This window comes from Salvelinus namaycush, chromosome 25 (genome assembly GCF_016432855.1).
Source record: "Salvelinus namaycush isolate Seneca chromosome 25, SaNama_1.0, whole genome shotgun sequence".
NCBI classification, from domain to species: Eukaryota; Metazoa; Chordata; class Actinopteri; order Salmoniformes; family Salmonidae; genus Salvelinus; species Salvelinus namaycush.
Window position 1 is genome coordinate 33771141 of NC_052331.1, and position 26904 is coordinate 33798044.

The window sequence follows — 26904 nt, forward strand, 5'->3', positions numbered from 1 at the left end:
ATGTCAAAATAATGACCAAAAAGGCCTGTTTAGATAAATACAAATAAGTCAAACACTTACCGAGAGCAAACTATGGCAATGACCACAAGGGCGACGATGACCACGAGACCGGCGGACGCTGAACCCACTATGAGAGGCAGCTGGTCCTGCACTGACTTCATAGGGTCACCTAAAGGTCATCGAAGAAATAATAAACAAAGAATAAACACATGGAATGTCACTGAATAAATTCTTAAAGAAACAGCTAGCGAAATATGGAGGCAGATTCATGGCAAAACAAATAATGGACATTGTATTCCAATCTGTGTATACATGTATATATTTTTTTTCTTCACAATAAATACACGTCATTATGAAAAGCAATGCACAGTAAAAAAAAAAAACTATATTCTAATATTAATTTTACTTCAATGTTATTTGTATTCACCTTGCATTCATCTGCTACCATAATATGCTACCCTGTGTATATAGCCAAGTCGTGTATTTATTCCTTGTGTTGTTATTTTTCACTTTTTTTCTTTACATTTTATTCTGCATTGCTGGGAAGGGCCCGTAAAAAAAATAAGCACAGCTCCTTGAAATAGCTTGTTCAGAGTTCTTTCACTGCTTGGATGGATTGTACTGATTAAAGATAACATAGAAAATCTTTAGAACACTGGTGAATAAAAAGATGAGGCATTATCAATGATGAAGGACAATGATAAATAGTAATGGGACAGAAGGGAAGGGAGAGAGACAGAGAAAGAGAAGGAAAGACAAAGTAGTGAAGGCGGAGAAGGAGGAGAGAGAGGGAAAGAGAGAGAGAGAGACAGAACGCAGAGAGAAAGAGTGTGACAATGAAATAGCGAAGGAGGAGGAGGAGGAGGAGGAGGAGGAGGAGGAGGAGGAGAAATGAAATTACTTACTGTGTGTTGAGGTGCTGAAGTCCTTAGGGATGCTGTAGCGGCCGTAGCCAGCCACGGTGCGAGCCCGGACCTGGACCACGTAGGGAGTGGCAGCCCTCAATCCCTCCACACGGACTGAGCTGTGCTGGGCTGTCACCGTGTGAGACATGGCCTGGCCCTGTGGAACACATCAATCAATCACATGTATTTATGAAGCCCTTTAAATATCAGCAGTTGTCACATGCTTTTACAGGAACACAGCTTAGACCAGTGGTATTCAAAGTCGGGGGTCCTCAGAAATTCTGGCGGAAAAAACGGGGTCCCTGAATTAGACTTGTTGGATTCTAGCTGGAAATATACTTATTCATGTTACCATGCTACAACTTACTGATTACTTTATATGTATAAGGAATGTATATATTAGGGGTTGAGGAAATGTCAAGAGGAACTTGGTATGTGGGAAGTTACTGACTGAGAAAAGGGGAAATGCAGAAAGTTATTGTGGAAAAGGGCAACAGTCTAGTTTCAGTTCCTGATAGGGCAGGCCAGTTCCTGTGTAACTAGGACCATGAGGGATGTGGAACTCAACTTGAGATAAGGTCAACAGATGAAGAGAGAAGACACTGCTGGAAGGGGGGCCACAGGGGCCCACCCTGAAGACCATCTGATTATGGTAGGGAGTGGTTGCGTTGTCTAGCGGTTAGGATTCGGCACTCTCACCGCCGTGGCCCTGGTTTGAATTCCCTGCCAGGGAACTACTTATTATAGGGCTCCCGAGTCGCGCAGCGGTCTAAGGCAAGAGGGTTACTACAGTCCCTGGTTTGAATCCAGGCTGTATCACATCTGGCCGTGATTGGGAGTCCCATAGGGCAGCGCACAATTGGCACAATTGGCCCGGGTTTGGCCGGTGTAGGCCGTCATTGTAAATAATAATTTGTTCTTAACTGACTTGCCTAGTTAAATAAAGGTTAAATAAAACAACAAAAAACATGTCCTATCTCACACACACACACACACACACACACATTTCCATGCCCATGAGGGTCCTAGACTTAGTCAAAGCCATGACAATGATCTAAAGCCATTACTGTGATTTTGCTATTCATTGTAAATGTTTGTAGGCCTATGAAGCCATTTTTGTTATTTAATTTTTTTAACCTTTATTTAACTAGGCAAGTCAGTTAAGAATGAATTCTTATTTACAATGACGGCCTACCAAAAAGCAAAAGGCTTCCTGCGGGGACGGGGACTGGATTTAAGAATAAAAATATAGGACAAAACACACATCACGACAAGAGAGACACCACAACACTACACAAAGAGAGACCTAAGACAACAACATAGCATAGCAGCAACACATGACAACACAGCATAGTAGCAACACCACATGACAACAACATGGCAGAATCACAAAATGTTAGCAGCACAAAACATGGTACAAACATTATTGGGTACAGACAACAGCACAAAGGCAAGAAGGTAAAGACAACAATACATCACGCGAAGCAGCCACAACTGTCAGTAAGAGTGTCCAGGATTGAGTCTTAGAATGAAAAGATGGAGATAAAACTGTCCAGTTTGAGTGTTTTTGCAGCTCGTTCCAGTCGATGTGTGTACTTTGGGGACCTTTAACAGAATGTGACTGGCAGAAAGGGTGTTGTATGTGGAGGATGAGGGCTGCAGTATAGAGTGAAGTGATGTGTCCTATAAGGAGCATTGGTGGCAAATCTGATGGCCGAATGGTAAAGAACATCTAGCCACTCAAGAGCACCCTTACTTGCTGATCTATAAATTATGTCTCCGTAATCTAGCATGGGTAGGATGGTCATCTGAATCAGGGTTAGTTTGGCAGCTGTGGTGAATGAGTAGCGATTACTATAGAGGAAACCAAGTCTAGATTTAACCTTAGCCTGCAGCTTTGATATGTGCTGAGACAAGGACAATGTACCGTCTAGCCATACTCCCAAGTACTTGTATGAGGTGACTACCTCAAGCTCTAAACACTCAGAGGTAGTAATCACACTGGTGGGGAGAGGGGCATTCTTCTTACCAAACCACAATGTTTTGGAGATGTTCAGAACAGGGTTAAAGGGCAGAGAAAGCTTGTTGGACTCTACCGCTTCAGAAACTCACACAGCGTCATTGCATTTTGGTACACCAGAATTACATCCAATGAAACGCTGCGTTTGACTTGCAGCATTCCGTTGCAGAGGCAGTTGCAGTGTGTTCTGTGTGGTGCATACTGTATGTTGGATTTATCGAACGTATGCGATCAAACTGTATGCGTAGACGGCTTGACAGAAATGGTAGCAGAAGGTGAATGTTGAACTTTTGTTGCATACATACATATGCAGATGATGCTGTGTACTATTTTGCGCAATGACGTGTGTCAGTGTGTTGGAAGCATAAGAAAGCTTTGTTGTAGAGCGTTTAACACAAAATCCGGGGCTGAGTATAAGACTGTATCATCTGCATATAAATGGATGAGACAGCTTCCTACTGCCTGAGTTCTGTTTTTTATTTTATTTTTATTTTTAAGAGGTGGATCAGCTTAATATTGTGGAAAGATTGTTGCTTCCATCAATGTAATTGTCTGCATCATTTCCAATCCCCCATATCTTTTTTTTTGGTAAATATATATATATCCATATACATACACTTACATACACATATATGCATACATATACACATATATACTTACACATACCTATATAGATATACATACTTGTTTTAGAATATACCTTAATTATTCCCCGCAAACCCTACCACCCTTCCCCCAATTGGTGTAAACTAATAAACAATAACACTTAGGCTTCTACCTTCAGTTTATACATCTTATACACATTTTACAGACAATCTATTTTACAATAGTTATATTTTGTTTGTTTTTAGTCCTTCCTCTATTTCTGATGTCCATCCAGTTTGATTTCTATTTGTAACTGTGCTATTTCACAAAATTTCTGAACCTATATACATTTTACAGACCCCGTATGTTTTACATTGGTTATCTTGTTATTAGTCCCATCCTTCAGCTCCATTCAACCCCTCCCATCTATCTCTCAACACCATCCATTTTGGATTTCTATTTGCCATATATTTTTCAAATGTGCTGTGATGCTTCACAAAAGTACTGAACCTTTCTATTCTCATAGCTTCTATAGATTGTAAATTTACATTTTTTTTTTGTTGCTAAAATAATAATTATATTATTGATTGATTGACTATGGCTTTTCAAATCACCCAGTATTGCTATCTGCAGCATTAGTTCTAGGCAAATGTTGCAATTCTTCAGCCATTCCTGGACCTGTGACAAAAAATGAGCTACATGTGGACAATATCAAAATAAATGATCTAATGACTCTGCCTCCTCACAGCAAAATCTGCAGAGCTGGGAAGATTGTATCCCCCATATATATAACATTCTATTGGTTGCAAGAATTTTGTATAGAAATTTAAATTGAAAAATTTGAAGTTTTGAAATCGGCGTTGTTTTGCATATCAATTGATAAACCATGTGCCATGGAATGAGTACATTGAAAATCTCTTCCCAACTATTTTGTCATTTATATGGCACATTTGTCAGATTTTTGGTCCTTAAATTAAATTGGTATATGTTTTTATTTATCACACTTTTCTTTAACCATTCATGTTCTTTAATACAGGGCCGACATACAAGTTCCTTACTTTTTTCCCTTTCTACTTGCCTCTTCCATTTTTGTGGTAATGCTGCAAATAGTTGGTTATAATTTTGGGTAGAGCAGACATTTACATATGTCTGTGTTAGCTGCATGTGTGACATAACTCCACCAGTCCTATTTATGATATCATTCCCTAAAATTATACCTTTTTTAAAAATGTATTCGAAAAATATGTTTTTATTTATCAATTAGTATACTTGGGTTTAACCACAATATTTGTTGTATTATTTGTCCTGTATTTTCAGGTGGATTAAACTGAAATTGCAACCAACTTTCTAAGACTTGTTTAAAAAATAACTTAAATCCAAACTGGTTCTCTATTAAATTGGTAGGAAGGTCTCACCCCATGTTCAAGAACGACCTTTTTCCCTTTATTCAGATTACACCTGCTCACTTTCGGTGGTTTGTAAAGGAAATAATCTCCAAAATATCGTATAACTTTTGTATGACTGATGCCTTTAGTGAGAGGTCTAATGCTTTAATATTTAATCATTTCTGCCCTCCGAATTCATAATCGTTATTTAAATAGGCCCTTTTAATTTTGTCTGGCTTGCCATTCCAAATAAAATTTTATATTTTTTGTTCATATAATTTTAAAAGCAGGTCACTAGGTGGATGCAGAACCATAAGCAAATAGGTAAACTGTGATATGACTAAAGAGTTAATCAGGGTGATTTTTCCACAAATAGACAGGTATTTTCCTTTCCATGGTAGCAAGATCTTATCTATTTTTGCTAACTTTCTATAAAAATGTATTGGAGTGAGATAATTTCTTTCTTTTGGGATTTGTATACCGAGTATGTCCACATCTCCGTCAGACCATTTAGTTGGTAAACTACACAGTAAATGTAAAATTTGTATTTTTTAGTGATCCAATACGTAATATAGTACACTTAATTTGTACACATAATTTACAAATTAATTTGGTTTTAATCCAGAGAGGATAGCAAAAGTATCTAGATCCTCTATGAGGCCGTGGAGAGATTATAATTGTGATTTTAAAAGAAAACATGAATCATCAGCGTACAATGACACCTTAGTTTTTAAGCCACGGATTTCTAATCCCTTAATATTAATGTTTGATCTAATTTTAACGGCTAACATTTCAATGGCAATAATAAATAGATATGCCGATAGTGGACAACCTTGTTTAACTTCTCTAGATAGTTTAACATTTTCTGAGTTCTACCCATTATTTACTATTTTACACCTAGGGTTACATATCTTTAACCCATTTTATAAGAGATTCCCCAAAATTGAAACATTCTAGGCATTTGTATATAAACTCTAGTCGTACCTAATCAAAAGCCTTTTCAAAATCAGCTATGAAAACCAGGCCTGATGTCCCCGATATTTCATAGTATTCTATTGTTTCCAGTACTTGTCTTATGTATCGTCCATGTAAAAAACCTGTCCGATTAGGATGAATAATATCTGACAATACTTTTTTAATTCTATGCGCCAAACATTTAGCTAGAATTTTTGCATCACAACACTGAAGTGTAAGAGGTCTCCAATTTTTTAAATGGACTGAATCTATATATATACCACTTGGGTCCTGTTTCAGTAATAATGATATCAGACCTTCTTGTTGCGTGTCTGATAATCTACCATTTATATAGGAGTGGTTAAAACATGTGAATAATGGTCCTCTGAGTATATAAAAAAAGGTTTCTATACTTCCACTGGTATGCCATCCAGCCCTGGAGTTTTCCCAGCCTTAAAGGCTTTAATTGCATCAAGAAGTTCCTCCTCTGTAATTTGGCCTTCACATGAGTCTTTCTGTACAGATGTTAATTTTACATTATTATTAGGGAAAAAATCCATACATTTAGATTCAGTTAGTGGAGATGGAGGAGACTGAAACGAAAACATATTCTTAAAGTACTTTACCTCCTCTTTCAAAATATCATTCGGTGAATCATGCGTGACTCCATCATTTGTAACAAGTTTCAATAAAAAATAAATTGGTAGCATTTCTATATTGAAGATTGAAAAATAATTTGGTGCATTTTTCCCCATATTCCATCCAGTTCACTTAATTTTTATAATATATTACACTGGATCTTTCTTGAATAAGTTCCTCCATTTCTTTTAGTTTTTTCTCCTTCAATTTCCTTTGTTAATATGGAATCTTTTGATCTAAATTGCTTTTGTTTTATAGATGAGTACTGGCCTCTAAAGGCGAATTTAAAAGTGTCCCATACAATAAGGGGATCTGCTGTACCTATGTTATGTCTGAAAAAGTCAGTTATAAATTATTCTGTCCTAGTTCTAAACAATTTATCATCTAGTAGGATTTGATAAAATTTCGAATATCCTCGCCCACGTGGAAATTCTGTAAAAGTAATATATATGCCAATTATGTGATGATCCGACCACATTCTGTCCCCTATCAACACTTTTTTTTCTTCTTTTTTAAAATAAATTTTATATCCCTTTTCTCCCCAATTTCCGTGGTATCCAATCGCTAGTAATTACTATCTTGTCTCATCGCTACAACTCCCGTACGGGCTCGGGAGAGACGAAGGTCGAAAGCCATGCGTCCTCCGAAGCACAACCCAACCAAGCCGCACTGCTTCTTAACACAGCGCGCCTCCAACCCGGAAGCCAGCCGCACCAATGTGTCGGAGGAAACACCGTGCACCTGGCCCCCTCGGTTAGCGCGCACTGCGCCCGGCCCGCCACAGGAGTCGCTGGAGCGCGATGAGACAAGGATATCCCTACCAGCCAAATCCTCCCTAACCCGGACGACGCTAGGCCAATTGTGCTTCGCCCTACGGACCTCCCGGTCGCGGCCGGCTGCGACAGAGCCTGGGCGCGAACCCAGAGACTCTGGTGGCGCAGCTAGCGCTGCGATGCAGTGCCCTAGACCACTGCGCCACCCGGGAGGCCTTATCAACATTTTTTAAAGTTTTGGTGCCAGAGAGAATGACATTAGAGACGACTAGCTTGATTAAGCCTCTGCCATGTATATCTCACTAGGTCAGGGTATTTAAGTCTCCATATATCCACTAATTCCAATATATCCTTGACATTGATGATTTCCTTAAGTGCCTGAGGGTGCTAGCTGGTAGTGTGATTTCCTTTCCGGTCCATAGAGGTATTTAAGATCATATTAAAATCTCCCACCATAATAATAGAGTCTAGTGTTGCTTGTAGAGTTGATACATTCTTATATATATTTTCAAAGAAGCTTGGATCATCATTATTTTGACCATATAGGTTAATTGCCATATCTGTTTATTGTCCAATAACATATTTAAAACAATCCATCTACCTTGATGATCTGTTTGGACTATTTGCTCATTTGGATCAAAATTACTGTTAATTAAAACCATCACCCCTTCTGAATTTCTTTGCCCATGGGAGAAATATATTTCGCCCCCCAGTCCTTTTTCCACAAAACTTCATCTAAAATTGTTGAATGAGTTTCCTGTAAACAATAGATATTATATTCCTTCTCTTTTAGCCAGGTAAATAGTTATTGTCTTTTCTTATTATCTGCTAAGCCATTACAATTGTAACTGGCTATACTTATTTCACAACTTACCATAATGAGACAAGTTTCAATTAAATTTATCAAAATATATGTTTATAAACGTACCATTAAAAATTAACATGATGATTGAGTGTCTATATAGCTGTACCATGATATTTGCATTGCTACTAAGTAAACCTCCAATTGGTCCCCACAATTCCACCCGCTAAAAGCCCTCCTCATCCCGAGGTTGTCATCCCAATGCCCGGCAGACCACCCCCGACCCCCCGGATCCCATAGCCCCGGAGACACCGGGACCCCTCATTCGAAAAGAGCACACAGTGCCATTTACAGAACAGAAGTAGATCAACCGCCAAATGCATTTCCATCGCCCTCACCTCGATTTGTATTATATATAGCCATCAAAAAAATATATATCCATTTTAAAAATCCTATTTCTTATTTTCCATAATTAGCTATCAATATTTGAAGTAATGTAGGCAATTTATGCAAAGGATTTTACCTCTAACCAGTTTCGCCATTACCAAAATTACATTATTGCAAGCAATTATTATATTAGCAAACAATTATTGTGAATGATCCTATATTGTCCCTAACATCTTTTACTCCTTCGCAACAGTTGTGGGATATGCACATACACCCACACCCACACACTCTCAACCCTTTCCCCCCACACAACCATAGGCTCAAATTCTCAACAGTTGCACCATCCCAGAGCCCAACTCAAGAAAGGTCTTGATTTACGAATGTATATACAGTTGCAGCTGTATGAGAAGGCCTGCAAGACTGTGCAAAAAAAAAATGGGCAGAAATGGAGAGATTTTATTAACCATTGTCACGTCCTAGATGATGGAAGTCAAATGTACACCTTTTCCATGAAACACCCACAACACGGTCACCCGTATTGACCATATTTCCAAGCATCTCCATGCAGTCAGACTTTTGATTTTGTGCCACCAGGGCCACAATAATATACTCCCTCTCTGAATATCCGAGTGTGACCCCCTCCCCATGGGTTACTGCAGCTAGTGACTGAGCTATGTTGTTGATGTAAATTGAGAAGAGGGTGGGGCTTAGGATCAAGCCTTGGGGTACTCCCTATGGGGTACACCCTATGATCGTATGCTATCCATTCATGCTTTTTATATGTTCTATTTATATATGTAAACTGACCAACGAAAATAAACCACACCCGGCAATGATTATAGACACCTGTGTGTCCCTTGAAACTATATAAACTAGTGACCTGCAGTCTTTGTCATTATACCCTGATGAAGACAACTTTTCTGTCGAAACGTTGGTTATTAGGTTATTGCATCTGAGCTCCTAGAGTGTGAGGCTCTCCTTTTCTTTTTTTAAGGGCCATGACAATACCAGTAAGAGGAACCTACCTGTGTTTCTGACTAACAACAGAGAAGGACAGTCTATCTTAGACATGGAAGGAGATGACTCCGCCCAGTCGGAAGGCATAAAGATGTGCTTGTGTGTTCTCTTTGCAGCTGTATGACACTGTGGGTGAATAAACTTGGTCTGAGCTTTTCCTAGTCGTCCCTTTGAGTTTTTACTATTTTTGTTAAGAACCTAACAGACTGAAATCTGAAGCAGAGGCACATTGGCTAAGATAAACTTCCTAGATGGAAAGAAAACATCAAGGAACACAGCAACACATCTATTAGAATAGAAAACATACTAAACTCTTCGTTCTTTTGTTAAAGGGACAGCGTTCACTTGATGTAGTCGAGTGTATTTGGTTCATATTATTTTATATAGCAGCAGCATGTCTATGTCCATGCTGACATAGTACACATGATGCTTTTGAAGAAAACGCTACACAGCTGCATCAAGTGAGCACTAACCTGTGGAATGCCAAACAACTCTGTCAACCATCTACATCAGACAGAACACACATGGCATATTCATTTTCAAACATATTTCATACAAGGGTTTTGTCTCCAGTGTCTCTTCAAAATTAAGGTACAGAGTAAATGTTTACTTCAGTGAATCATAGTTGAATTAGAGAACAGGAGGAGTGGAATACACCAAATAAACATATCTGGGACCAGGCTAGATCATTCTGACAATGGCAATGGGAGTGGGCTACACAGCATAAACAGATCTGGGACTAGGCTATAAAACAGTGCCTTACCCTTTCGTAGTACTTAATCTCGTAATCTAGGATAACCCCGTTGGGTTTCTCTGGGGGCAGCCAGGACAGGCTGAGTGTGTCTGATGTGGACTTCATCAGGTGCACTGTGGGTATTGCTGACGGTGCTGTGATTGGACAATAAAAATGGGGGACGTTAATAAAATAAAAAAATTAAGCTTTCATGTCGAATATGTTAAGAGTATTTTTGTTCCACTGTATACATGAAATTAGCAAAAATGTACACGCTCTTCATCTAGCATTGTTTACGATTATCTCACTTCTTACCATGACATTTATCTGTGCCTTCTACGTGACATTTCAGTTTATTAATTTGGTACTAAGCTGAAATGACACATACTGAGTCCATAAACTCAGGCAAAGCATCAGTACTGATCACAAGATGAGCAAGTAAAAGTAAGTGCCATTGTAAGATGCAGCTAGCCTGAGCTGAGAGGTAAACTTGTGGTGACCTTGAGTGTCGTGGGGTGAGGTGATAGTGAGTGCTGATATCAAGTATTAATGTTGAGTGCAGCTAACGTTAAGTGCCGGCGTCCAGCGCTATGGCGATACTTACCGGCCTGGTTGGTGGTGATGTTGACGGTGGCGTAGCGCGGTGCGCCGGGGCTCTTCCCAGAGACGCCGTTGACCGCCTGGATCTCAAAGCTGTAGCGGGTATGAGCCTGCAGGTTCCTCATTACCACCTTCTTCTGGGTCAGGCCCAGTCGGCGCGGCGATATGTCCACGTTGTCGTCACAGCGCGTGCACGGGCTCCGGTCGTGCAGACACTTCTTGCACACCACGTTGTAGATGACGTCATCCCGTCCGCCGGTGTCCAGCGGCTCTTCCCACTCCAGGGAGATGGAAGTCTCGTTCACGGTGGAGATTACGTTTTGAGGTGGCGAGGGCATGGCTGCACAGAAACACCACAGACGTGTTAGTGATATCCTCTGAACACTTTTTATAGAGGCAAATACAGTAGAACCTCACTTTTATAACCTCACTATTAAAACCTTACTCTTAGAACCTCACTGTTAGAACCATAATCTTAGAACCCCACTTTAACAACCCCACTCTTAGAACCCCCACTCTTAGAACCCCACTCTTAGAACCCCACTCTTAGAACCTTACTATTGACGGGGTAAATTATTTAGTTTATGATTAGCTTACTAAGATAGTCATTGGTCCATTAGCACTTATCTTCCTGGGCCCATACTGTTCTGTTTCTTCTGGGGAAATATGACCTCCAGCACACAATTAAACAAATAGTCAACTTCATTCTTATTATATATGCCATATTCTTTCCATGCATGACTTCAACATTATAGTTCAAGGAACTTAAATCAGTACCCATTAAATACCAATGGGAGTTCATTCCATTAAAGTAGAAATAAGTTATGATATACATGACAAAATAAATAGCTGTATTCATATAGAGAATAGAAACCACATCCATGCCATGCATGACTTAAACATTACTATTCATGACTTAAACATTACTATTCACAAACATTACTATTCACAAACATTACTATTCACAACTTAAACATTACTATTCACAAACATTACTATCCACAAACATTACTATTCACGACTTAAACATTACTATTCACGACTTAAACATTACTATTCACGACTTAAACATTACAATTCACGACTTAAACATTACTATTCACAAACATTACTATTCACAAACATTACTATTCACAAACATTACCCTTCATGACTTAAACATTACTATTCACGACTTAAACATTACTATTCACAAACATTACTATTCACAAACATTACTATTCACAAACATTACCCTTCATGACTTAAACATTACTATTCACGACTTAAACATTACTATTCACAAACATTACTATTCACAAACATTACCCTTCATGACTTAAACATTACTATTCACGACTTAAACATTACTATTCACAAACATTACTATTCACAAACATTACCCTTCATGACTTAAACATTACTATTCACAAACATTACCCTTCATGAAACATTGATTCAACACCCATGAAATAGAAAATATCTGAATTTTAATGCTTGTATCTATGGCACAGTGGTGGTGCATGATATATCCATGGGCCTGTGTTACTCAAAAAAGACGAGTTCTTTAAATAAGAACTGTATGAAATTGGGTGAGGTGTGATAACTGCTACGGGGGTCAACTGGTGCAGCAAAAAGAAGGTTCCTTTCATCCAATAATCTATCCCCAACCCCTCTCTAAGGCTGATGGGTAATCTATCCCCAACCCCTCTCTAAGGCTGAAGGGTAATCTATCCCCAACCCCTCTCTAAGGCTGAAGGGTAATCTATCCCCAACCCCTCTCTAAGGCTGAAGGGTAATCTATCCCCAACCCCTCTCTAATGCTGAAGGGTAATCTAACCGAACGCCTCTCTAAGGCTGAAGGGTAATCTATCCCCAACCCCTCTAAGGCTGAAGGGTAATTTAACCGAACCCCTCTCTAAGGCTGATGGGTAATCTAACCGAACCGCTCTCTAAGGCTGATGGGTAATCTAACCGAACCCCTCTCTAAGGCTGAAGGGTATTCTAACCAAACCCCTCTCTAAGGCTGATGGGTAATCTAACCGAACCCCTGTCTAAGGCTGAAGGGTAATCTAACCGAACCTCTCTCTAAGGCTGAAGGGTAATCTAACCGAACCCCTCTCTAAGGCTGAAGGGTAATCTAACCGAACCCCTCTCTAAGGCTGAAGGGTAATCTAACCGAACCCCTCTCTAAGGCTGAAGGGTAATCTAACCGAACCCCTCTCTAAGGCTGAAGGGTAATCTAACCGAACCCCTCTCTAAGGCTGAAGGGTAATCTAACCGAACCCCTCTCTAAGGCTGAAGGGTAATCTAACCGAACCCCTCTCTAAGGCTGATGGGTAATCTAACCGAACCCCTCTCTAAGGCTGAAGGGTAATCTAACCGAACCCCTCTCTAAGGCTGATGGGTAATCTAACCAAACCCCTCTCTAAGGCTGATGGGGAATCTAACCAAACCCCTCTCTAAGGCTGAAGGGTAATCTAACCGAACCCCTCTCTAAGGCTGATGAGCAATCTAACCGAACCCCTCTCTAAGGCTGATGGGTAATCTAACCAAACCCCTCTCTAAGGCTGAAGGGTAATCTAACCGAACCCCTCTCTAAGGCTGATGAGCAATCTAACCGAACCCCTCTCTAAGGCTGAAGGGTAATCTAACCGAACCCCTCTCTAAGGCTGAAGGGCAATCTAACCGAACCCCTCTCTAAGGCTGAAGGGCAATCTAACCGAACCCCTCTCTAAGGCTGAAGGGTAATCTAACCGAACCCCTCTCTAAGGCTGAAGGGTAATCTAACCAAACCCCTCTCTAAGGCGGAAGGGTAATCTAACCGAACCCCTCTCTAAGGCTGAAGGGTAATCTAACCGAACCCCTCTCTAAGGCTGAAGGGTAATCTAACAGAACCCCTCTCTAAGGCTGAAGGGTAATCTAACCGAACCCCTCTCTAAGGCTGAAGGGTAATCTAACCAAACCCCTCTCTAAGGCTGAAGGGTAATCTAACCAAACCCCTCTCTAAGGCTGAAGGGTAATTTAACCGAACCCCTCTCTAAGGCTGATGAGCAATCTAACCGAACCCCTCTCTAAGGCTGAAGGGTAATCTAACCGAACCCCTCTCTAAGGCTGAAGGGTAATCTAACCGAACCCCTCTCTAAGGCTGAAGGGCAATCTAACCGAACCCCTCTCTAAGGCGGAAGGGTAATCTAACCGAACCCCTCTCTAAGGCTGAAGGGTAATCTAACCGAACCCCTCTCTAAGGCTGAAGGGTAATCTAACCGAACCCCTCTCTAAGACTGAAGGGTAATCTAACCGAACCCCTCTCTAAGGCTGAAGGGTAATCTAACCGAACCCCTCTCTAAGGCTGAAGGGTAATCTAACCAAACCCCTCTCTAAGGCTGAAGGGTAATCTAACCCCTCTCTCTCTAAGCAGATCCAGACAACAACACTTCTGCAGCAGCACACGGCAAGAAGATAGAAATGCTTTCAGAGTGTCTCAGTTCACACATCTCAACCAGCTCAGTTCAGCTCCTCTGCCTGTTCACCCTGAGTGGAGTGTGTTTTCCCCCATGCTCTGTCCTATCCAATTAGACTGACACAGTTTGAAGTATGGCCTGATCTAATTGGGCACAAAGTCTGAAACGTTGGGCTCCCACAGAGAGCCGGAGCTGGCCCAAGCTGAGCTCTATAGTACGTCACCCTCGGTCCCTTGCAAAACATGAGCTACGTGGACTGGCACAAGCTCTGACAGGCTACAGGGGAAGTATGGAGCCCAAATGACCTAAGGATTTTTATTTTATTTAACATGTATTTAAATAGGCAAGTCAGTTAAGAACAAATTCTTATTTACAATGACAACCTACTGGGGAACACTGGGTTAACTGCCTTGTTCAGGGGACAACAGATTTTTTAGTTTGACAGCTCAGGGATTCGATCCAGCAACTTTTCGGTTAGTAGCCCAATGCTCGAACCACTAGGCTACCTGCCACCCCAAAATGGAACACTCGGAATTCTGGACAAGGAGAGTCGATTAAGAGTCATTTGGGCTCGGTCACATTCCATTAATGTCATGTCAGTGAAAAAAGGTATTGGTTGTTAGGCTATGTACCAATTATCTGACATCAACAAAGCTTTGTCTGTAGAAACAACCATATAGGCACTCAGTTTAACACTAAACCTACCTCTACTGACACGTACACCCTAGTGCTTTTTGACACATATGGGCTGTTTTCCCAGACACAGATTAAGGAAATAGCATGCTCAATGGGGAATCTCCATTCAGCCTACATTTCAGTCCGTGACTTGGCTCAGTCTGTGTCCAGGAAAGAATCCCAAAGAATATATACAGCCAATGACAACTGCTGAGAAAAAGCTAGGAGCTTGACTTACTGGTGCAGGCTGAGTCCGGAGAATCACTGTCGGCACGGTAGAAGCCATTTTGACATGGGCAGATGTTGGCCCCCCTGGAGCTGGTGCGACTGTTGGGGGGGCAAGGGTAACATGAGTCCTCCCCATGTTTGTACTTGAATGACCCGGGGGTACATGCTATACAGGAAAGGCAGAAACGAAAGGGACAGTCAGAACACTGTCAACATCAATAAAGCACAAAACCAAACCAAGGTACGCCACACACTACTATCTCAGTCTGGCTGGGGTTGACATTTGTGACAACAACCTAACTCTTGGGCTAGTTCTAGATGAGTGATAGAGAGGAGCTAGTCAGTCCAAATCCTTCAAACCATAATGTCATAATCTTTGTCTGGGTGGGGTTGAAATATGTGAGGGAGTTTTAACTCTTTATAAGGGGTATTTCTGTTCAAATCCTTCATACCCTCTCATTTTCATCATAACATACAAGGGATATCAATCTATCCCAGATAGGTCTAAGGATGACAGATAAATTGAGAGGGAACGATAAAGATGGAGGGACGACAGTTGATTGCTCCTGTCTGGCTAAGAGGGATGGAGGACGCTGTTGAGAGTTAGGATACACCTACATCAATCACACAGTGTCCACTTGGGGCTTAGAAGAACTCACCGTTTCAACACGTCATTCAAGAGGTGGTTCGGCACGCATCCAAAGCAGCTTGATCATCAATCAAGTGCAACTATAGAGATACTACCCTATAAGGTATTTTTTTGTTTTAGACAGGCATTCTTTTGGGCAGCCCTTCTCTTTTGGGGGGGCCTATCCTCTATCAAGTCAATCTCCAACTTCATTAAATGAGGTCCCGTGTGGCTCAGTTGGAAGAGCATTGCACTTGCCATGCCAGGGTTGTTAATTCAATTCCCACGGGGGACCAGTACGAAAATGTTTTCACTCCCTACTGTAAGTCGCTCTGGATAAGAGCATCTGCTAAATGACTAACATGTAAATGTAATGTCATAAGAAAAGTTACCCGATAAACCAACACAGGTCTCAACCTGAAATAGGATTAAGGAAATGTACACTAATGGTGCATTTACCCCAGTGTTTAACCCAAAAAGCCAGGCCACTGATACTTTTCAGCTGGCATTTCCATAACAATAGCTAAATGTGAACTTTAAAACCTCACAAAGCAAGGGGTTTTGATTATGCAGAGGTTGTTGATCCTGTCCTCACTGTCAGCCCTAGTTATGGAAACACCATTTCCCCAGTAACATAAGGGTGTTTACACTAAATGCAGCATAAAAGGTTGCAAATAGCACTTAGGAGCTAGACTTTACTTTGACCTTTGTTCTTTAAGTGTGGTGTAAAACCGAGGCTCTGGTTAACATCTGTCTTATCAGTATGAGGGCCCATAAAAACCTGGCTGGCGAGGGTGTGATTAACTAGTCGGGCTAAGTGGTTTTCCAGTTTGAACTAGGCTCCGTACTAATTCTCCGGAATGCCACTTTCAGTGACATTAGTGAACTTTAATGCTCCACATTCTAGCAACAAAAAGAAACATGCAATAAATAGCCAAGTTAAGATAACACGAAAATGTGTTTTAGCTCTCGTAATTCAACAAAGACCGCAGGTCCTGAAACACTCCTGAAACACTTTAATCTGATTTATATTTGTCTTATTACACACTGCATCATCGTTTTGTTTTGCTCTTTCTGGAGGACAAGGGTTGCATCACCTGAATCGCTTCATTCGTTAACCTCCTTGGAGGGCATGCCCTTTTGTTTGTGTCTTCTCTGATACCGGAAAGTTCTGTGGCCCTCACTGGCCTCTCTCTCTCTCCCTCTCTTCCTCTCTCCCTCTTTCTCCCTCTCTCAATTCCAATTCATTTCAATTTCAAAGGGCTTTATTGGCATAGGAAACATATGTTTACATTACCAAAGCAAGTGAAATAGATAATAAACAAAAGTGAAATAAACAACAAAAAATGAACAGTAAACATCTCTCTCTCTCTCCCCTTCTTCCGCTTCCTCTATACCCACTCCCTCCCTCCCATCGCCATCTCTCTCCCTCCCTATACCCTCATCGTCCTTCTCTTCCTCTCGTCCTCCCCCCTTTCTTATTTTCTCCCTCTCTCCCTCTTCCCACCCTCTCTCTCCCTCCCTCCCTCTTCCTCCCTCTCTATCGCTCTAGACTGAGGTAAGAGATTAAACATCCCTGTGATTAATGGTGAGAGGTGGCAGTGTTGGCTCACGGTGGTCTGAGCGGTGTTAATGAGTGCAGCCGACTGTAGATGAACTAACGGTGGGGAGAACATAGAGGAAATGACACTTCCTCTTCCTCGCCACCGCGCCTGAGGCCTCTGGAGAGCCTTTTATCAGGCGTCGACGGCAGGCTTTTAACCTTGAGCCGCCAAATGGCGCTAAATTAGCTCTCTGGCTCGTTATTTACCATTCCTCATGCCCATGTAAAGACAGGAGAGGTGTGTGGAGGCTTCTCTTTCTTTCTCTGACTGCTCCTGATGTTGTCCTGGGCAATGGGAAATTCATGGCTCTATCTCTCAGTCCTTCTCTCGCTCCCCCTATGTGTCTCTGACTTTATCTTTCCTTCCCCCTCTCACAGTATATCTCTCCCCCTCACAGTCTCTCTCTCCCCCTCACAATCTCTTTCTCCTTTACAAACCCTCCAAACAGATTCTCTCTCTCACAGTCTCTCTCTCTCTCCCTCCCTCCCACTATCTTGCTTTCTCGCCTCACTATCTTGTCCCCTTTCACTATCTCATTCTCCCTCTGATTGCCCTCTCTCAATATTTGTATGCTGCTGCTCTCTGCAACAGCTCATTAATGCAAACTCTCCATCCTCCTTCACCCTTCATTCATGTGCCACACAATACACACAGACAGGATGGTGTAGACTGTGACTTTCATTGGGCATTAAAAACAGGCTTTAGTTAAAAGTCAAAACAGTCGACTGTAGACTAAAGACTCACACTGGCACTGTGTGTCGGTCATGGCCGGCTCAAACCCTGGCATGCAGGTACAAGACCCCACGGGAACCATCCACTCCCCATCCCCGTTGCAGTACAGCTTCAGAGGGACGGACACCTCCTGCGCGTTGGACACGCATGCCCCTGGGGCGATGACCAAGGAGGTGGCCTCGGCCCCTGTAGCCGTCTCAGGGAAGACGGCGAAGTTTGCAATGGTCGTCGAGCACTTCTTGAAGAAAACCTGCACGGATATCAAGGACATACAAGCCCCCAGGTCCTGGAAGGCTAGGTAGAAGCCGGCCTTGGAGAGAGGTCCGAAGCTTCGCACTTTGGTGTTGATCCTGCCTGCCACCAGAAGGGAAAAACTCTCATCGGGAGCGATGGTGTCCACCTTCACGTAAGGGTTCTCCCTCCACAATGGACTACTTTCCGTGGCGGTGTCGCCTTCAGACTCGTAGTAGAAGAGGTTAAAGGTCTCCTTGCAGGAGCCGGGGATGTTGGGAATACTGGCGCAGTCGCGGACAGAGAACTTGAGCTCCACGTAGACGCGTAGCACGCCTTTACGGGGGATGAAATCCGTCCTCAGCCAGTTGTTCTGGTTGGGCTCGCGCACGTTGCACACCTGATACGTCCTTATGGGACTCATGGAGTCATCGTAGCCACTCACCTCCTCCCACTGCAGGAAAACAGAGACAAACACTGTAACTAGTGAAGAGAGAGAAGTGTACACATTATTAGACATGGGTTCAAATAGTATTTTTCGATCAAAACCTAGCACTTGATTGAGTTTGCCAGGTGCAATGGAACCAATGGAATCATCCCAAAAGCGCAAACCCCACCCAGCTGGCAATTCCAGGCAGGTTCCATCTTTCGCTCAAAGTCTTTGAAAGAAAACAAATACTATTTGAACCTAGGTCTGCTTATAATCATATTATCATTGCACAGAGAAGGCAGCAATCAGAATGTCATTCCTATGAAATAAGTCACTTAGCAGGTGCTGCTATTGAGATAGATTATAGGGCATGTCCTCAATGAGAACTACCTCATCTCATCACAAACAGTGTATTATCTATTGAAGAGGCGATTCAAGCGCAATCTCATCTTGCTGGTTGCATCACAGAGGTGTTATGGAGTATCTTTTAAGATTCAAGTGGAACATTTTCTAAGCCTACACCTCAAGTCACAAGGAGTATTTTTGCATGCTATGAAATGTGGTCCAGTCGAGCAGTCAATAAATCATTTCACAGCACTTAACTTCAACAGCGATGATATGGTTCTCTACAGTCGGGGAATAAACCATTTACATCAGTTCATATCAGCAGATCTTCTATATCAAAGACATTTGACATTATTACAATATAGGCATGACTACCTAAAGGAAATAGTCAAAGAGCCATCTATTTGAGGATTATATCTAAAATTAACCATGATCCTAATTAACTGGGTTATTAACAGATTTTTGCCCAAGGAAATAATCATCTCCTCTAAGAAGTTAATCTTTTGATTCTAACAACTCAACCTGAATAATACATTTCCATTCTTAATGAGGGCTCCAGACATCGATCAATTCAACAGGAGGAACAGAATGCATAATTCAATATGGTGGCGCACACACGCATACAATTTAGTCCAAAACGATGGGTCCAGGATTCAGCATCGTACACCATAAATCAAGGGCAGCACATTGCCGTAATACCTCACAAATATGATAATTGCACCCGGCCAGAACGTATGGGATTGTCACACATTTTGAAAGGGCCATCTTGCCCTTATGACGTATGGCTTGTAGGGGTGCAAAGACATTTGATGTGAGCCTGCAGAAAAGCTCGAGAAAGCTGGACTGCCTAAGATTGTTGCCATAGTAACACATCGTTTCCATTGACTGACTTTGCGCTCACGTACCAAAGACAAATTACACTGCCCTGGAGTGGGGGAGGTCTATCAAGCTGTTAGCCTGGGGGTCAAATTCATGTTGTTTTATTTTCTCATCATTCCTACGGGGGATATCATCATCTGAAACATTAATTCCCTGCTGTAATTTGCCTATGTGTTTCTTCCACCTTAAGAGATATATTTCCACACTCTACAGCTGGTGTTGCTTGCAGACGTGTTTGGGTCTGTTTGGGTCTGTGTGGGTCTGTGTACCCAATATGACTATGCAGCTGAGTTTCCTCTTTTTGGACTATTTTGGTGATTTGTGTTTTGGACTATTTTAGAATTTTATGTTTTTGGGAATCCTGATATGCGAGAAACTTTGCTTCAATTTCAAACTTAAAGGTGTATGTTTATCATTTGCTTTTAGCAACCAAGAAAACAAACAGAGGTATAAAACAGTGGGAGGTATGCCGTTTAAGTCCGGGGGAGATCTATTAACTAGCAGATGGAACTAATACTGTGGAATACTGCAGGAACACAAGTCAAGGTTAACATTCTTTACCAAAAATACACACACACACACACACACACACACACACACACACACACACACACACACACACACACACACACACACACACACACACACACACACACACACACACACACACACACACACACACACACACACACACACACACAGACTCACCCCACTCTCCGGAAACGTGGTCCAGGCCAGTTCTGTGGTTGCCCACTTGCTGTCCATTAGTGTTTCTGTAAATCAAAAACAAGAAGGTTAGTTAAACTAAGTAGTAAGAGGTGGTTTATGGGAAATAAAAATATAGCACAAACAAAAAAGCCCACACAGGTGTTTATTATTAACTTAACGAAATATTTTCTGTATTTTCATTCTATTCATTTCTGTGGTCTTCACATCAATTCCACACAGACAGACGCACAGACACAGAAAAGGACTGAAACATAAATAATCTGTCATCATGACACAACTGTTATCACACATAAAGTTCCCATCAAATAGAGATAAGATTATAGAAGAAAAAACCTGTCAGCCTTTGATAGAATTGGAAATACAGAAATGGGTAAAAATGCCTCATCCTCTAGAAGGGAGAAATCATCTTGATCGGATTTCAAAGCTTTACTGCTAAACGATATCGCAATCAATCACAAAGCACTCCGCGACCATGCCATAGTGGATTCCCCAGAGTATTGACCTTGTATTATACAGGTCATTGTGAAAGAATCAGGAGAATTAAAGTCAGTTTGTTCCTGCCTAGCAACAAATGACCCTAGTATCTTTTTTCTTTACACCTCTGTGTTTACGATGTCAGAACGAGGGATGAGGTTAAACAAATACAAGAAAAGAAAGCGTAAATTAGTGGATCAATAGACACTGGTGTCACCTGTCAAGCTGTGTGATGGTTGAGTGTAGGTCATTAAACCACACAAAAGGCACAGTTAAAAGGCTATCTTCTTGATTATAAAGATTCAATTGCTTACTCAAATGCACCTCCAACTTACAGTTGTGTCAATGACTTTGAATAGAAAACCAAGCATGAGGACTCCCTTATTTTCATGGTAGTTTGGACCTACATTAGCTATAAATTGTCAAAGGTTATCTTCTTCATTCTAAGAATCAATCTAAACATTGAATTCTTTACTCAAATGCAACTCCAATTTACAGATGTGTAAGGACTCACCCATTACTATATTGTGTTGGGGATCTACATTTGCTATAAGGTGTGGGTACCACTATATAATAACTTACATGAATAACATTATAGAAATTATTAGAAATGTTAGAAATGATTATGAATTGTAAGGCTTATAATGACTATAAAAAGGTATTTATGGTTATTTTTATTAAGGTGTGCATGTTTGCTATTGTGTGTGTTGGATTACCCCTGGTTGACAAAGAGGAGAGTGAAGTGTTACAACAGGTGTGTAGCTATGGTTGCTGCACTACACATGATCACATTACCATAGATGTGAGCTGGCCAGCTGCGGAAGCTTGAATACAACGAGTATTGAAATAAATGCCAATAACAGTTCATCAGTCATGAGACAGCGAGAACATTGACTAGCTGTCTTCACGTTCAACAAGCGCCAAGCCCAAGTCCATCTATCTCAGGTTCCAGGTTATTTCTTGGATGTTAGAGCCTTTGCTTGAGGCAATATAAACTCTTCTCCTACTGAACTCTCCATCGGCCTCAGTGAGCCTTGCTATGGCTTACTTAACAGGGCTTTGCCTGAGAATTCCACCGCTCCTCGCAGTAGCACTCAAAGAACATTTGTGTAGATTAGAGGTACTTTATCCACAGGCTTACCACATGAGTTAAATTCAGATTCTCAAGGTTTGACAGAAGGCTCAATACTAATTCAAACGTGCTTCAGCTGCGCAGGAAGTCTTTTTAAAAAAAAACATTTTTTAACTTGACCCCCGAAAGCTAGACACAGCTTTTAATTGAATAGCGTCCCAAGTGTAAAACTCTCTACCTACCCCTTCGCCCTCCATGTACCATTTGAAAGTTTCACTTTGTTGCTATTACTCAAATCCGTTAAGATACTCAAGATACTCTCCCATAAAACTACAGGCAGTAGTGATGCCTCCCCCAGGGCAAAAAAAAACAATGGAACTTACAGGATCTCCATCACCGCCCATGGTGTTTACTGTTTTTATTCACTGGAGCAAAATGCGTCAGTAACTCCTTACTCACTGCTCCTATTGGAGCACACAGGCTAATGTTTAATTCATTTTGTTGAGTTGGGAGGCTATGAAAGGAAGGCCGCTCCTCGTATTCAATTAATTTGACACGTACTTCCACAAATAGATGTAATATTTAAAGGCCTAACATCTCTCCACTGATTCTGTGCATAATCAGGTACATATAGATAGACATAGGCCATAACACATGGGTATTTGGACTGGAAACGGAGCGGCAAATTCAGAGGTCGTAGGTCTACTGTTTGACTATTTTCGCTGGTCTCGCTAGATGAGTGCATCTTCTATCTCCATTCATCAATCAATCAAACAAATGTATCTATAAAGCCCTTTCTACATCAGCAGATGTCACAAAGTGCTATACAGAAACCCGGCCTAAAACCCCAAACAGCAAGCAATGCAGATGTAGGAGCACGGTGGCTAGGAAAAACTCCCTAGAAAGACAGGAACCTATGAAGAAACCTAGAGAGGAACCAGGCTCTGAGGGGTGGCCATTCCTCTTCTGGCTATGCTGAGATGTTGAGATGTTATGTTTGATGCTTGATGAACCGCTTTAATCAACTCAAGCTGACCCTAATTCAACGTTCTCCTTCAGGCTATTTGCATCTGCACATATGGTTCAATTCAGAATTATTCATATTTACCTCTAATGTACAGACAAGAGATAAGGAAAGTGTGCACTGATATAGAGATGTTCCTCGTGTATGTGCAGAAAAAAATGGCTAAGTGTGTTCTGCAGTCATGCATATTTTTCGTCGCCTATTACGTCAGCTAGTTTTATAGAATGTTAAGGTTTTCTGAGCAATTATGTAATTGCATTTACGTTCCAATACCATGTGACTCAAAAATAGTACAGGTACACAACATTACTGTTAAAGGGGTTAGTTATAAAGAAGATGACAGGGTCAATGCGTCACATTTCCAATGTCTGGGGGACTAGGAGGCCAGAGCTTATTTCACCAGATAAACTCATGGATAAACCCAAGGATGCAGTTGGCCACTGCACTCAAAACAAATCGAAAATTAAACTGACATACAATACTGGGGGAAGAAATCCTCATGGAACACAATGTGAAACTGCCAATTCAATTGTTCCATTAATTCCAAATCATCTCTTGGAATTAACTAAACGACACTAAACTTAACTCAAATGAATTGGATTAATTCTATGGATGGAAGTAATGGAAACCAACAGGCAACTGCCAATTTAAGAGCCAAATTCCAACTCATCTCCATCGTACTGGCAACAGGGCATGGACCCTAACAGCCCTAAAACCCATAAGACACTAACCACTCTAACCTCCGCCCATCCCCAGAGGACAGACATTAGTTAACAACCCAGTGTTGAGTAACTGAAGTTGTTGGTCGGGGAGAAACTTGCTGATGAAAGGCCCAGTGGGACCAGCTAGGGAGGCTGCGGCTGCCGCTGCATTGATCTAGATGCTGACACCAGAATTAATGAGGGATAATACTGGCTGGCGTCCAGGAGAAGCAGATTGTACTCGGAGAAGGACAGGCAGGCAGGCAGGGAAAGACGGGGGATTTGGAGAGACATATATAAAGGAGCTGGTATAGCCTAAATGAATTTGCCTTGGTTTACATTGGCTGGGCTCCACCCTGTAGAAATAACCTGGTCTCAGATCGGTTTGTACTGTCTTGCCAACTCGCGTGACAATGTCTGACCATAGGCGTTGGTAAGACAGTGCCAAATGTGACAATGACCAAAGGCGTTGGCAAGACAGCACAAACAGATCTGGGACCAGGCTTTCGGTTGGCAAGCAACTGGGAGAGTATGATCCTCTGGTAATTAGTCAGTTTGTTTTAGTTTCTGAAACGACTACATATCAGTGAAGCATTTTGAAAGGAAGCTTCAAGATTTAAATTGTTAAAGATATTGGCTTTTCCCTACAGAAAGGAAATATACAGACTGACGCTAAATCTTGTTACACTAAGCATGTAATGTGCATGTTGTAATGTGAAGCACCTATTTTGGAGTTATGCCAATTGAATTTACAGATGTAGGATCTTAATTTGATCACTCTTTTGTTGCTGAGAATGCAAATTTGTAGTGTATTCAAGATATAAAAAGTTTATAATTTCCACTTTAAAATCTCAGACTTGATTTGCCCTAACAAAAAATGTTCATTAATTATAATCCACATATTATTTCAAATTTCCTGTTGTTGCAGGATTATTTTCCTGTTAGCAAACTAGCTCAAATTAAGATTGTACATCTGAATATGAAAACTACAACCTCCCCATCAGTGTAATCCCTTGTTTACTTTGTGAGAACTAATTACACCATATATAATTATATATATATTCCGGACACTGACATTCTGATATTTCTTAATTTCTTAATCTTTTGGATTTGTGTGTTTAGTTTTGTTATACAGCACTGTCGGAGCTAGAAACATAATGTCTCTGCACCTGCGATAACATCTGTAAAATATGAATGCATTTGATTTGGGTGTATTATACAGAATTAATCCTGAATGTCAAACTGAGCTGTTTTATGGGTTTAGTCAAGCAACCAAGCATAAGGACAGAAGGCCATCCTTAGCCTGTGGGTGTGACAACAGAGCAAAAGGTACTCGACAATAGCTACAGGGATGCAGTTGCAATGAAAGCATAGGAGTGTTACACATGGAGGACTGAGAATGCAAGGCATCCCTTTCCTTTGTAGGGAAAGCTATACCAAGGAACTGTAGTGTGTGTGTGTGTGTGTGTGTGTGTGTGTGTGTGTGTGTGTGTGTCATTGATCAGTTTCATAGAACAATAATCATCAAATGTGTGGCTCAACCACAACACAACACAACAACAACACAACCACAACACAACACAACACAATGGTGTGATACGAAACACGACGTATTGAATAATATTTGAATAGTATGAACATAAACGGTAACTTTGTATCGTAAACAATCGATCTAGTCTTATCCATTTTCAACTGTGGAACATTACAAGCGTTTTGGCAACCTTTTTTTATTTTAGGTTATTACAGGTATCCTGCAACCTGCAATCAAAATAATGAATGTTTTTATGAGCCATGCAATTGCCAAAATAAAGCTGCGCTTCATGATATTGTACAACGAATATTCATATTAAATTATGCCTTATTGGCAGTTCATCAAGGCTTGGAAACACACATTCTTTGGAACATCTACATACGTGAAAGAAAAGTCGTATAAAAGAGTGTAGTACGTTAACATTATTTTTTACATACCTTCAACAGCTAATACCACGGGAAGCACAACGCTGCACATCCACAGCAAGTAATCCATTGTCATAAACTAGGATCTTGCAACATGAATAAAGGCTTTGACTGGACCCTTCGGATGGTGCCACACAACATACACCACCTATAGCACTGGAGTCGATGAACGTTTTACACGTCTCTTGAATTAATCTAAAGAATAAAACCATCCCATTCCACTACATCCAGTCGAAAGTAGTATTAATAAAGCACTTTTTGTTTTTCATTCAAATCATCGGGCAAATCCACGAAGAGAATGGACAAAGCTTACGGAGCATTACAATGCGCTCTTTCTCTAACTCCTTTCTCGCGCTTTACCGATGCCAAATTGTTAGCCAAACGCACATCTATGCCCTTGCACATTGCTCCAAAAATACAGCAAATATTTTCTATCTAAAAACTAGGCAATCCACTTCACTAACTCCGTTGTAGCTGTTGCTCCTCAAGGAGTGTGCATTGGAATGGCAATTGGGACAGCCGAGACAGACGGGGGCTGGGGAGTGTACGGGACGGGTAGAAGGAGGGGGGGGGGGGTTCTGCCTTGCTCTGCGAACATGCAAGTCACACCCCTCCCGAGACGCAGAGAGAATCTCGTGCACTTTGGGGACCAGCATTAGAGATAAGAGAAAACCTTTCTTGGTTTATGTGGTGGTTTTGTTCATTCAAGCCCCATAACCTGACTGAATCAATGTGCAATACAAAACGAACTGTGGATCGGTGACGAATGTCAATAACCAAGCCTTGTTTTGAAATGGATAGATAGCGCCTCCCGCAGGTTATAGAGTGTCAAGGTTACTACTGTAGGCTAGCATGCTGTGATTTTAATTACTGTTGACCTACTGTGATTTATTGAACTATTACAACATAACTCATACTATCGGTAATCTGTTTTTCTTTAAGGGGGCAATCAG

The 26904-nt window shown here is 41.3% G+C and overlaps 1 protein-coding gene across 1 annotated transcript in view; it reads right to left on the reverse strand.

Moving 5' to 3' along the window:
- ephb3a (eph receptor B3a) overlaps positions 1-26027 on the reverse strand; it is a 49486-nt gene extending 23459 nt beyond the window's left edge. Inside the window, exons 1-8 of the mRNA XM_038963454.1 lie at positions 25964-26027; positions 20704-20768; positions 18123-18795; positions 15157-15312; positions 10805-11140; positions 10231-10355; positions 906-1062; positions 61-169 (exon numbers count right to left, since the gene is read on the reverse strand). Coding sequence (XP_038819382.1) covers positions 61-169; positions 906-1062; positions 10231-10355; positions 10805-11140; positions 15157-15312; positions 18123-18795; positions 20704-20768; positions 25964-26027 — 1685 coding nt within the window. The remainder of the gene's footprint in view (positions 1-60; positions 170-905; positions 1063-10230; positions 10356-10804; positions 11141-15156; positions 15313-18122; positions 18796-20703; positions 20769-25963) is intronic.
- Between the last annotated feature and the right edge of the window lie 877 nt (positions 26028-26904).